At 41.6% G+C, this 13811-nt stretch overlaps 1 protein-coding gene across 1 annotated transcript; it reads right to left on the bottom strand.

Annotated features, from left to right (window-relative positions):
* Positions 1-158: 158 nt before the first annotated feature.
* Positions 159-7778, bottom strand: LOC109874378 (uridine-cytidine kinase 1). The gene is made up of 7 exons (XM_020466261.2): positions 7555-7778; positions 7095-7254; positions 6778-6874; positions 1762-1904; positions 1529-1623; positions 1037-1085; positions 159-948 (listed from the first exon to the last, which is right to left on the bottom strand). The coding sequence occupies exons 1-7, from the start codon at positions 7639-7641 to the stop codon at positions 761-763; spliced, it is 819 nt and encodes a 272-aa protein (XP_020321850.1). The 5' UTR covers positions 7642-7778; the 3' UTR covers positions 159-760.
* Positions 7779-13811: the final 6033 nt, after the last annotated feature.

Here is a 13811-nt window from a genome sequence, read left to right as displayed (position 1 = left end):
CATTATCATGCATTGATGTCAATGGGAGGCTTGTTGTGCTCGCACATTAGGGTAAGAAACACATTGGGGTAAGAAACACATTGGGGTAAGAAACACATTGGGGTAAGAAACACATTGGGGTAAGAAACACATTGGGGTAAGAAATAACCACAAGCCTCTGATAGTGAACATATTTTATTTCTTAAATATCATGGTCATTAGGAAAATGCTTTAAAAAATAAACTCACAAGGCATGAATTTACCATGGCATCAAGGGATCAGCCAGCAAATATTTCACAATCCGAACAGCCTACACATTAGAAGGTGATAAATATTGTACTCATCTGATCTCCACATGTTCAGATACAATATAACACATTTTAAGCAGCAAACAAAGCCAAAATCAAAACGGACATTTAAAAAACCATCTCACTCCTATGTCAGCCGGAAGTAGTCAAACCACTGCAGGCTAAAAATATACACATGGAAGACGGAGTAATTTAAAAAAAATTAAGAGTTGTCATACCTGCTCATGATATCTATATCAGTGATATATTAATGAATTATCTTGGATGTATTATCAGGGCTTCCCTATCTGATTGGATGCTCTGCAGTCTGCAGGTGAGTTACAGGAGCTAGTTTCCCCCCCCCCCCCCCAGCTCTCTCCCATCTCAAACCTAGTCAGTAAAAGCATCAACCCTCAATTCTAAATACATACTACAAAACACACACACACATATATAGTAGACAGACTGACAGACAGTAAACACTGATTTTTGTCTCAGTGGGGGCGACTGCTGGGCTCTAGTAGGACCCTCTTCCCTGGGGGGAAGTTGGCCAGGTCCCCCTGCTCCGAGGCGGCCCGCTTGAAGCCCCGGCTGTGCCCGTTGACCGCTCCTCCACGGTGCCACTTACAGAGGTCCCCATTCAAGATGTCCTGGATGTGCTGCACAATGAGGTTGATGGCCACTGTGGAGAGAAAGGCAGATTAATATGAGAGGGAAGGGAAAGAAGAGAGGGATGGAGATTCTTCATGATTCATGAGCGTTATTATTACCCATGTTGTCAACTCCTCGAGGAATAATGACATCTGCATATTTCTTGGTCTGGAAAAAAATAACCATTATCAATCTCATTTTGGTAGCTAATGCTCTGAAAAGACTGGATTTTGAGCAGAATATACAGTACCAGTCAAAAGTTTGGACACACCTACTCATTCAAGGGTTTACCTTTATTTTTTACTATTTTCTACATTGTAGAATAATAGTGAAGACATTAAAACTATGGAATCAATCATGTGGTAACCAAAAAACTTGTTAAACAAATCCAAATATATGATGTATTTTAGAGTCTTCAAAGTAGCCGTCCTTTGCCTTGACAGCTTTGCGCACACTTGTAATTGGGTCACATTTAAATGTCTCACTGACGTAAATCAGCTGACTGAATATGTGTTGTGTGTCATATTGTGTCCATAATTGCGCCTATTAATAATGTATTAGTGTCCAGTATCTGTTTGTGAATTGTAAGTGTGGCAGCGCTGGACATTTACAGGCAAGCAGAACTCCTCGAAGGCTGGCTTAACGAACGTGGTGTACTGGGTGAGGATCTGCTCCAGGTCTCTGCCTCTCTTCATATCCCGCAGAACTGCAGTCCACAACAAGCAGATCAGGACCAAGACGTGACAAATATGTATATCCAAGATGCTAGAGTGAAGTATGGGTATGGAAGTGCATATGACAATCTATAGATGGTACATCCTCTTAATTTGTGTGCCAGTAGTACCTCTGCGAGACAGTCTGACATCAGAGTCTGTGTCTACAAAGAGCTTCATGTGAAACATATCCCTCACTTCCTGAGAGTAGAAAACCAGGATCCCTTCAAACAGCACCACGTCAGCCGGGTACACTGTTATCCTGTCCTGCAGCCTGGAACACATAAACTAAACACATTTAGTACACACAAAGACACAATCTAATCACAGACAAACTTTCATGATTGGTATGTTTACTGAACAAAAATATAAACGCAACATGCAAAAATTTCAAAGAGTTACAGTTCAAATATGGAAATCAGTCAATTGAAAAATTTATTAGGCCCTAATATATGGATTTCGCATGACTGGGAATACAGATATTCAGCCATTGGTCACAGATACCTTAAATTAAAAGGTAGGTGTGACCACCATACACCTCAAGAAGTGTGATGGATATTGGATATTGGTGGGAACTGGAACATGTAATCGGTCCAGAGCATCCCAAACATGCTCAATGGGTGACTGGTGTCTGATGAGTATAAGAAGAATGGAAGAACTGGGACATTTTCAGTTTCCATGAACTGTGTACAGATCCTTGCAACATGGGGCCATGCATTATCATACTGAAACATGAGGTGATGGCGGCAGTGGGCTCAACAATGGGCCTCAGGATCTCGTCACGGTATCTCTGTGCATTCAAATTGCAGTCGATAAAAATGCAATTGTGTTCGTTGTCCGTAGCTTATGGCTGCCCATAGCATAACCCCACCCCCACCATGGGGCACTCTATTCACAACGTTGACAATAGTAAACTGCTCGCCCACACGACGCCATACACGTGGTCTGCATTTGTTAGGCCGGATGGACATACTACCAAATTCTCTAAAACAATGTTGGAGGCAGCTTATGGTAGAGAAATTAACATAAAATTCTGGGAACAGATGTATTGTATTACTGTTGATGATATCTGGAAATGTGCATGTACACCCTGGCCCATCTACTGTTGCTAGCCCCAATTCTGACTTGTGCTCTGATATCTGCTTCACTGATTTCTGCTCTCGTAAAAGCCTGGGTTTTCTGCGCGTTAACACTAGAAGCTTATTACCTAAAATGGATCAATTAAAAGTGTGTATTCACAGCTCCAATCCAGATGTGTTGGTCATTACTGAGACGTGGTTAAAGAGGAGTGCTTTGAATACTGATGTTAATCTTTCTGGTTATAACCTTTTTCGGCAAGACAGATCTTCCAAAGGTGGGGGAGTGGCAATCTTTACCAAGGATCACCTTCAGTGCTCGGTTGTCTCCACCTAGTCTGTCCCCAAACAATTTGATTTGCTGGTTTTAAGCATTAAACTTGCAAATAGCTCTTTGTTGACTGCTGCTGGGTGCTGTTGTCCTCTATCAGCACCGGCCTGTACCCTACCTGCCCTAAACTCTTTTCTGGCCCCTTACACCAAGTCTGAATTTGTCCTGCTAGGTAAACTAAACTGGGACATGCTTAAACCACCTGCCCAAGGTACACACCATCCCACAAGGTATGACTCCAAACACAAAGAAAAGGCTACTCTTTTTGCTGTTATCCTCACAAATAATCCTGATAGGTATCAGTGTGTTGTTTTCTTTGATGACCTTAGTGATCACTGTTTTACAGCCTGTGTTCGTAATGGCTGCTCAGGGAAACGACCTGTCCTGATTTGTCGTAGACGCTTGCTAAAAAACTTTAATGAGCAAGCCTTCCTTCATGAACTGGCCTCTGTAAAATGGTATAGAATCAGCTCGTCGAAGACGCTTGGACATTCTTTATTGATATTTTCAGTGATATTGTTAAACACGCCCCCATCAAGAAAATTAGAATTAAAAACAGGTTCAGCCCCTGGTTCGACCGTCACGGTCGAACCAGGCATAGTTACTCCACCTCAACAATTACATTTGGCGAAAGGCTTGGCACACGTATACTAAGGCTGACTGGCTCTTGTTCAAGCAAATGAGAAATAAGTGCACCCAGGCTATCTGGAAGGCCAAAGTTAGTTACTTTAAGAAGCAGTTCTCTCTCTGTGGGTCTAACCCCAAGAAGTTCTGGAAAACGGTTAAAGACCCGGAGAATAAACCCTCCTCCTCACAGCTGCCCATGTCCCTTAAAGTTGATGATGTGGTTGTTACTGACAAGAAGCACATGGCTGAGCTCTTCAATCACCACTTCATTAAGACAGGATTCCTATTTGACTCAGCCATGCCTCCTTGCCCGCCCAACATTTCCTCATCTCCCACCCCTTCTAATGCGACTATCCCCGACGCTTCTCCCTATTTTTCCCTTGCCCCGCTACAAAGTTTCTCCCTGCAGGCAGTCACTGAGTCTGAGGTGCTAGAGGAGCTCCTGAAACTTGACCCCAAAAAAACATCTGAGTCAGAGGGTTTAGACCCTTTATTCTTTAAGGTTGCAGCCCCTATCATCGCCAAGCCTATCTCCGATCTTTTTAACCTCTCTCCTTTCTGGGGAGGTTCCCATTGCTTGGAAGGCAGCCACAGTTCGTCCTTTATTTAAAGGGGGAGATCAAGTTGATCCTAACTGTTATAGGCCTATTTCTATTTTGCCCTGTTTATAAAGTGTTGGAAAAACTTGTCAATAATCAACTGACTGGCTTTCTTGATGTCTATAGTATTCTCTCTGGCATGCAATCTGGTTTCCGCTCAGGTATGGATGTGTCACTGAAACCTTAAAGATCTTCAATGATGTCATCATTGCCCTTGATTCTAAGCAATGTTGTGTTGCTATTTTTATTGACTTGGCCAAAGCTTTTGATACAGTAGACCATTCCATTCTTGTGGGCCGGCTAAGGAGTATTGGTGTCTCTGAGGGGTCTTTGGCCTGGTTTGCGAACTACCTCAAAGAAGGTAGGAAGTATAAAGTCAGGGGATCTGCCTTGGGGAGTACCCCAAGGCTCAAACCTAAGCACCACGCTCTTCTCAATTTACATCAACAACACCTCAGGCAGTAGGAAGCTCTGAGCCAGAAATTGAAGTTTTTCTAGGTGGCTCCCATTTTGGCTGTAGTGTTTCCAAGCGCGTGAATGAGAGCGCGTTCTTCAGTATTTTTCTCCGTTAACCTGTTGGTACTAGGGGGCAGTATTTTCATTTTTGGAAAAATAACGTTCCCAAATTAAACGGGATATTTTGTCAGGACAAGATGCTAGAATATGCATATAATTGACAGCTTAGGATAAAAACACATTGTCCCGGTTGATATATTATCGAATAGATATTTGAAAAACACCTTGAGGATTGATTATAAACAACTTTTGCCATGTTTCTGTCGATATTATGGAGCTAATTTGGAATATTTTTCGGCGTTGTCGTGACCGCAATTTCCAGTCGATTTCTCAGCCAAACGTGAAGAACAAACGGAGCTATTTCGCCTACAAAAATAATATTCCGGGGAAAAATGAACTTTGGCTATCTACCTGGGAGTCTCGTGAGTGAAAACATCCGAAGATCCTCAACAAGGTTGCCTGCTGCTAGCAAGGCATAATGCTATGCTAGGCTATCGATAAACTTACACAAATGCTTGTCTAGCTTTGGCTGTAAAGCATATTTTGAAAATCTGAGATGACAGGGTGATTAACAAAAGGCAAAGCTGTGTTCCAATATATTTCACTTGTGATTTTCATGAATAGGAAGATTTTCTAGGAAGATTTATGTCCGTTGCGTTATGCTAATTAGTATCAGATGATGACAACGGTCCCGTTCACGGGATGGGGTGTCACTAGAGGTTAAAGACAATAACGATTCTCCATCTTAAATGTTATTGTTTATTTACGTATTAGGGTACGTAAATGTTCTGGCCCTCAAAATTTCAGTTTGATGATAAGGTTGGGGCATAGCCATAGCAGAGTGAAATAGCATTTCAAAATTGAGTGTTTAGCACACTATTCCCTAAGGTTTGATTATAAACGTTGTTTGAATTGTTTGGAAAAGTTTATTAGTAACATTTGGGATTCATTTTGTATGCAATTTGATGGAGGGAAACTGGGTGGATTATTGACTGAAGTGTGCCAGCTAAACTGAGTTTTTATGGATATAAAGAAGGACATTATCGAACAAAAGGACCATTTGTGATGTAACTGGGACCTTTTGGAGTGCCAACAGAAGAATATCATCAAAGGTAGGGCATTTATATTATCGCTGTGTCACACCTGCCTGGTGGAAATATGTTTTTCATGGTTTTATATGCGGGGCGCTGTCCTCAGATAATCGCATGGTGTGCTTTTGCCGTAAAGCCTTGTTGTTCTCATGTGTTGTTGCCTTGCTATGTTGTCATCTTAGGTCTTTCTCTCTCTTAGGTCTCTCTCTCTGTAATGTTGTGTTGTCTCTCTTGTCGTGATGTGTGTTTTGTCCTATATTTATATGTTATTTATTTATTTTTAATCCCAGCCCCTGTCCCCGCAGGAGGTCTTTTGCCTTTTGGTAGGCTGTCATTGTAAATAAGAATTTGTTCTTAACTGACTTGCCTAGTTAAATAAAGGTTAAATGTAAAAAATTAAAACAGCTGTGGTGGACATTCCTGCCGTCAGCATGCCAATTGCACGCTCCCTCAACTTGAGACATCTGTGGCATTGTGTTGTGTGACAAAACTGCACATTTTAGAGTGCCCTTGTCTAATGTTCATGCTGATTAATCAGCTTCTTGATATGCCACACCTGTCAAGTGGATTCTTTATCTTGACAAAGGATAAATGCTCACTAACAGGGATGTAAACCAATTTGTGCACAACATTTTAGAAAAATAAGCTTGATGTGCGTATTCATTTTTTTTTCTGCTCATGAAACATGGGACCAACACTTTACATGTTGCATTTATATTTTAGTTCGGTGTGTTTGCAGATGAGCTGGGTTAGAGACATCTTAGGTCAAAGGTCATGTCTTAGTTCAAGAGTCAACAATCTGAGGTCTGGAATGTGTAGGGTGGGCCTCTTTGACCCAGTCTGTCTGAATTCAAAAAGGGCATTTCCAACTGAAATGATATGTTTCCGTATGGAGTGTTTACCTCACCTGGAATGCGTGACAAAGTCATATGTCGGCACCTCCACCACTGTCCCCTCCACAATATGCTTCAGGGTTTGGTACATCAACTCGTTGTCGAAAGCATCTGTAATAAACATTTCAACGTTATTCACTTTTTCCACCCAGATATGCATTTATTTTATGTTTATAATAATGATTACTTAAGTTAACCTACAGTTTTCACATTGTAGCTATAGTTAGAAGAACATTTGTCATTGCTTGATGTAAATGCATGAATGAATTGAATGAATGTAATCTATCAATTATACTTATGTTATTACAATATCCATACAGGCCTGTAGTACCTGGGTGGTCAAAATTGTACTGGCCCTTGAGTGCCCTGGCCTTCTGGTCAGGTGTCAAGACTTTGTAGAAGCTGTCTTGGCTGATGATGGCCACTTGCCTCTGACGATGGTCCACCTTATTCTGGCCCAGCAACTCCATGATTTTTGCACATACTGTTGACTAAAAATAAGAAACATAATTTCAGTTTGTTGATAAGGTTGGGGCATAACCATAGCAGAGTGAAGTAGCTGGCACATTTCAAAATTGTCTGACAGAAAACAAGACAATAATTTAATAGATGGCTTGGTGTCAAGTGACATCCTGATGTGTCTGCTTTCAGTGTTTTGCTTTCAGTTCATAGGAAAAACGAAAACTAGCTAACGTTAGCTAGCTACTTTACTGATTGTTGAATCGACCTAGCTAGCTACCCAGACAGCTAGCTAGATAGCTATTATTATGTAGCTAGTTAACGTTACCTACCTTGCCACTGGCAGTTCCTCCGCTAACACCGATCAGAAACGGACGGTGCCTTGGCCGCTCCATCTCAAGCGGTCTGGCAGCAGTCATGTCGGGTCAATTGTCGAAGAACTGCACGCTTTTGTTGCTAGTCAGCTGCCTTCCAAAACAATAATCTGTTCCCGTTCATATTTGTAAATACGCGAGAACACGGCCAAGCACTTCCTGGGGCAAAACTAATGTTTGTAAAAACGTCAAAATAAGAGTCCTCATTTGAAACTCTTTAAATGTGTTTATTCTGTAATGTTGCCATTCAATTGGCCACCATTCAGCTGTTATAATCATGTTATATTGCTTAGGTCTACTGGTTATTGGGGGGGGGGCGGACCGACGTTCCAAGGATCCCAGATAGCAGGGACAAAATACACACAGGAGACCGACGTTCCAAGGATCCCAGATAGCAGGGACAAAATACACACAGGAGACCACCAGGAGGAGCCCAATATAATTTTCATAGAAACAATCATAAGCTGCATCAAATGCCATGTTTATGTGGAGGGATGCACAATGATGATTAACAACCACTCAACAGTTGTTCCAGTGTTCGTTTTCTACATGTAGGCTATTTTAGACTCAAATGTCTAAGGGGGTTTGGACTGCACACAGAACAGTATCTACTGAAATTCCAAATTCAGGCAAAGTTTGTGCTTTCAAAACAATTCAAAACAAAAAATAAAAATATGGGGTCAAATCATGACCTCTTCAGGTAGGAAAGTCAGGGCTTGTTTTTTCACAGTTGTCTTGAATGCACTGACGTTTCCAAGTTCCCAGTTGTTTTGAATGCACCAGGTGTCCCCCATATGACCTCACAATGATGTCATAATGAGTATTAAAAATAAAAAAACTGCAGAGACGGTGCAAAGGTTTTTCAAAACTCTGCCTGGATCCTGAAGAGTATTTTTTTTAGCTTACCATTGACAACTGGAGTGAATCTACACTAACCTTTATTTAACTAGGCAAGTCAGGTAAGAACAAATTCTTATTTACAATGACGGCCTACACCAGCCAAACCCGAACGACGCTGGGCCAATTGTGCCCTACGGGACTCCCCATCACAGCCGGTTGTGACACAGCCTGTATTCGAACCAGGGTGTCTGTAGTGACGCCTCGCACTGAGACCACTTGCCTTAGACCACTGTGCCACTCAGGAGCCCTAATAGCTATTAGGTGCCTCGATTTATTTCTAATGAATACATGTTTCTTTCTAATTGCAGTTCTCCCAGAATTTCTATAGACATTTCTTAATTTCCACTTGGAAAAAACGATTTAATATCGAGGCTAAACTGATTGTGTGGACAAACTATAAGAATATACTTGTGAGAAGCTTAGGCTATTAGCCTACCTCAAAACACAAGATAGGCCTACAAAGATATCCTGGTAGACTGAATGGTCGATGTTTTTTTTTTTAAGTGCCTATTCACATAGATAGCCTACTCTTTACAGGTACCCCACTAGTAAATAGCCTGTAGGGGAAGAGGTCTGAAGTGATTTTTACATAGTTCTAGGATGCATCCCAAATGGCACACTATTCCCTATAATGTGCACTACTCTTGACCAAAGCCCTATCGACCCGGGTCAAAAGTAGTACACAATGTAGGGAATAGGGTGCCATTTTAGGACATAGCCAGACTGTATCTTGGACTATCAGAAAACACAAATTCAATATGTACAGTATCATTGACAGTAGCTGTGCAGTTATACACATTGTTACAGTGTGGTTTTTATTATTTTGATGAGATATATTGTATTTCAAGCATAGAAGTGGGTTAATTGGTTAAAGGGAAACTACACCCCAAAACTATATTTTGGTATTTGTTTCATTAGTCAACTGTTGATATAGTCCCAAAATGTTTTGCACATCAGCAATCGAGTTTTCAAGATGTTTAACTTTCAAAACACAGACCTGACCTGTATGATGCATTTTGCAATGGACTAATGAAACAAATAACAAAATATAGTTTTTGTAAAAAACAAAATGAAAATAGGCTTATATCGCTCTGGTCTGGTGATTGGTTGTCTGTCAGGGTGGGTGTGTGTCATGATAACATTATGTAACTGACAGTTAGACTTACAGGTTATGTCGTTGTCTTTTGTTCGAATTGTTTACCTGTCCGCTGTGCGGGGGAAATGATAATACACGCGGAACTACGTAGCTAATACTATTGTAACGGGGATCCTTATTGTAGCAACACACTTTTGGAGGGAAGGCAATCCTGCGCTGCGTTAGCTAAGTTTTCATGTCATCGGGTGTAGTTCATAAAGGTTGAAGAGTGTATGTTAGGATGAAGTGTGAATTCATGCCAGGAATAATAAGTGTGAAGTTTGATTTCCTCCCTTCTGTAATAAGCAGCCAATGAGGTATTTTTTCCTTTATTCATGTGTTTAATCTGAACCCGTTATAACGCCGGTTAAACTGTTATGTATGTAAGCACTTCAGAGTTATACCAAGCTAATAAGTCACTCGTAAAATAAGGTTGTACGAGTGTGCTTAACTGTATTTTTCATTTACTTTATAGTTCTCACGGAAGGTGACAATTCTGACTAAAACTACAGAATAAAGCCGCCAGTTAAAATCAAGGAACGGTTGTGCTCGTGGTTACTGAAGGGAGCTACACATTACATCACAATCTTTACGTCATTAAAAAAAACTGTGTTTAGAGATGTTGACAGCCTAAGTGGTTGGCCATAGCATTACTGTCACTTTACTGCAAATTGTCACTTAAGAGTTCAATTCGGGTTCAAAATCATTGCTATATCTTGGATGGTTATTTTGAAGTGTTTGGTGGTAAATAGTTGTGACCACTTGTGATTTAGTGGAACAATTTAATTGAGATTATTTAAATAATGTAAGAAGATTTATAAGCCATAGTGTCTATTTTTCAGGATTACAGTAATAAGGGAACTATGGAAAAGTTCTCCTTCCCGAGGTTCATCATAAGAATGGTTAGAATCTAATTTCTTTCTCACAACCTTCATAAAGTCAAAACTCCAGTGCTTTAAAATCATAATTTTGACATGAGCTTTTCTAAGACTGAAAATGACCAGCTTGTGTCATGATAACGTCTTATTACTGACTGCATATTTGTCATTATTTTAATTTTCTAGCCAATCAGACTGCACGGGACGATTCCCAAACTCCCCAGGCTCACAACACCCCAGCCTCACAACTTCTCACAACTCCCCAGCCTCATTCTAAGTACCAATCTCTATGCTAAATATGTCTTCCTTTTCTAAAGTGGTTCAGTCTAACAATTCATGGTCAATTGAACTAACTATGGCTTGATCTAGTGTCAACATTATACCTTCTTGATACTCTATATCAGGTATTCCCAAACACCCTCGGGGGTACGCCAAATAAAAATGTGATTAACATTTATTTTATTTTTTTATCTAAAATGTTTTATTTTTTTCTTCACATTTTCAAACAGTCCATTTATGTTTTCCAACGGGGCTATACATTTGGCTGAGGTGTTTTTCTCGCCTGAGTAGCCTCAGTTCACTGCCAAAAATAAAATGAAACCATCTAGTGTTCAGCGAAATAACAACACAATGTCAAATACAGGTAGCTTCGTCAAATAATGAACATCCAATCACATTAACCGTTACTCTCTCGCAGGAATTCCACTAACGGTCCGTATGTAGCCAAACGTAGCTGCTGCTCATTCGGTTTGCTCGAAAATTGATACATGTTTTTTTAAAAGCAAGGCACACGTCCATAGAGACAAATACCAGCTCTACGGGTAGTACTGCTACTACTAGCAGTACTACTACTAGTAGTACTGCTACTACTAGCAGTACTACACCTTCACCTGTCGACGGCACAAGTTGTTCTGCTTCCACGAGCACATCCAATGCCAGCATCAGTAATTCTACATTTGTTGTTAGCCCAGCTAGCATGTACACTGACAGTTGTGAATCTGATTGCAGCCCGGAAAGCACCGAACAACAGACATGGATGTTGGACCATCGAAGAGGCGCAAATATGATGAGAACTACATTGATTTGGGGTTCACTTATATTGGGAGTAGTGCCTTTCCTCAGCCACAGTGTGTTAGTACTTTTGCACATATATCTCACAACTTGATGAAACCTTCACTCATGCATGCTCATGTACTAAAGCAACAGATACCATTAATAAGAAGGGGCTAGAAGCGTCTTATATCGTGAGATACTGAGTGGCTAGGACAGGCAAGCCCCATACTATTGTGGAGAACTTCATTCTTCCTGCTGCTGCGGATATGGCTAGGACAATGCAGAGGGAAAAGGCCCCAAAAACTATACAGACAATTTATTTATTTTATCTTTATTTAACTAGGCAAGTCAGTTTAAGAACAAATTCTTAATTTCAATGTTGGCCTAGGAACAGTGGGTTACTGCCTTGTTCAGGGGCAGATTGACAGATTTTTACCTTGTCAGCTCGGATGCATCAGTGACATGGCATGTTTTGAAACCATTACTGCTTCGCATACAAGCCAGTGAATTCTATGCGTTACAGCTGGATGAGTCAACAGACGTGGCGGGCCTGGCACAGCTCCTGGTATTGTCCATTATTTTTATGGAGGGTCAATTAAGGAAGACATCCTCTTCTGGAAACCAGGACAACAGGAGAGGATATTTTTAAAGTACTGGACAGCTTTGTGACATCAAATGGACTTGGTGGTCAAGATGTGTTGGTATCTGTACTGATGGAGCAAAAGCCATGACAGGGAGACATAGTGGAGTGGTAAAGTGCGTGCAAGCAGATGCTCCCGAAGCCACTTGGGTACATTGCAGCATCCACCGAGGCTCTTGCTGCCAAGGGAATGCCTGACAGTTTGAAAGACGTTTTGGACACTACAGTGAAAATAGTTAACGTTGTTAAAGCAAGGCCCCTGAACTCTTGTGTATTTTCTGCACTATGTAATGATATGGGCAGCGACCATGTAACGCTTTTACAACTGGTTATCAAGGGGCAAAGTATTGACACTTTTTTTTAAATTGACCATAATTATCGGACACCTTTTTCTCCATATCATCGGATTCCTACCGCAAGCTCTGAACCTATTCACCTGGATCATCGCAGCTAGCTAGCTGCTATCCAATTGGCTTCTCCTGGCTAACGTCTCTGTCCCGAAGCAAGCACCAATTAGCCTGGAGCTAGCCTATGCTAGGCCCATCTCCCGGCTAGCTGAAGAGGTCAATCAGCTATTCCTTGGGCTACAATACCTATTTTGCCAATTGGTCTGGACCCCTTTTATTGCCGATACGGAGCCCCGCCGATCCATCACTGCCAGTCAATTTCTTGGGATAATCAAATCAAAGTTTATTTGTCACATGCGTTGACCTTACAGTGAAATGCTTACTTACAGGCTCTAACCAATAGTGCAAAAAAGGTATTACGTGAACAATAGGTAGGTAAAGAAATAAACCACAGTAAAAAGACAGGCTTTATACAGTAGCAAGGCTATAAAAGTAGCGAGGCTACATACAGACACTGGTTAGTCAGGCTGATTGAGGTAGTATGTACATGTAGATATGGTTAAAGTGACTATGCATATATGATGAACAGAGAGTAGCAGTAGCGTAAAAGAGGGGTTGGCGGGTGGTGGGTGGGTCACAATGCAATATAGCCCGGTTAGCCAATGTGCGGGAGCACTGGTTGCTCGGCCCAATTGAGGTAGTATGTACATGAATGTAGTAGCAGCAGCTTAGTAGCAGCAGCTTAAAAGAGGGGTTGGGAGGGCACACAATGCAAATAGTCCGGGTAGCCATTTGATTACCTGTTCAGGAGTCTTACGGCTTGGGGGTAAAAACTGTTGAGAAGCCTTTTTGTCCTAGACTTGGCACTCCGGTACCGCTTGCCATGCGGTAGTAGAGAGAACAGTCCATGACCGGGGTGGCTGGGGTCTTTGACAATTTTTAGGGCCTTCCTCTGACACCGCCTGGTGTAGAGGTCCTGGATGGCAGGCAGCTTAGCCCAGGTGATGGACTGGGCCGTATGCACTACCCTATGTAGTGCCTTGCGTTCAGAGGCCAAGCAATTGCCGTACCAGGCAGTGATGCAACCAGTTCTCGATGGTGCAGCTGTAGAACCTTTTGAGGATCTCTGTACCCATGCCAAATCTTTTTCGTTTCCTGAGGGGGAATAGGCTTTGATGTGCCCTCTTCATGACTGTCTTGGTGTGTTTGGACCATTCTAGTTTGTTGTTGATGTGGACAGATCTCAACCTGCTCCCCTACAG

The sequence above is a fragment of the Oncorhynchus kisutch genome, linkage group LG29 (assembly GCF_002021735.2).
Source record: "Oncorhynchus kisutch isolate 150728-3 linkage group LG29, Okis_V2, whole genome shotgun sequence".
NCBI classification, from domain to species: Eukaryota; Metazoa; Chordata; class Actinopteri; order Salmoniformes; family Salmonidae; genus Oncorhynchus; species Oncorhynchus kisutch.
The sequence above is the reverse complement of the archived record's forward strand: the minus strand, read 5'-3'. Positions and strand labels throughout refer to the sequence as shown.

Bases quoted from the DNA above. Each gene is read 5' to 3' on its own strand.
- LOC109874378 (XM_020466261.2), bottom strand. From the start codon at position 7,641: ATGACTGCTGCCAGACCGCTTGAGATGGAGCGGCCAAGGCACCGTCCG. The intron at 7,255-7,554 runs GTAGGTAACGTT...TCTTATTTTTAG, and splicing joins GAGGAACTGCCAGTGGCAAG to TCAACAGTATGTGCAAAAAT. The intron at 1,624-1,761 runs GTACTACTGGCA...TGTGGACTGCAG, and splicing joins TGTCAGACTGTCTCGCAGAG to TTCTGCGGGATATGAAGAGA.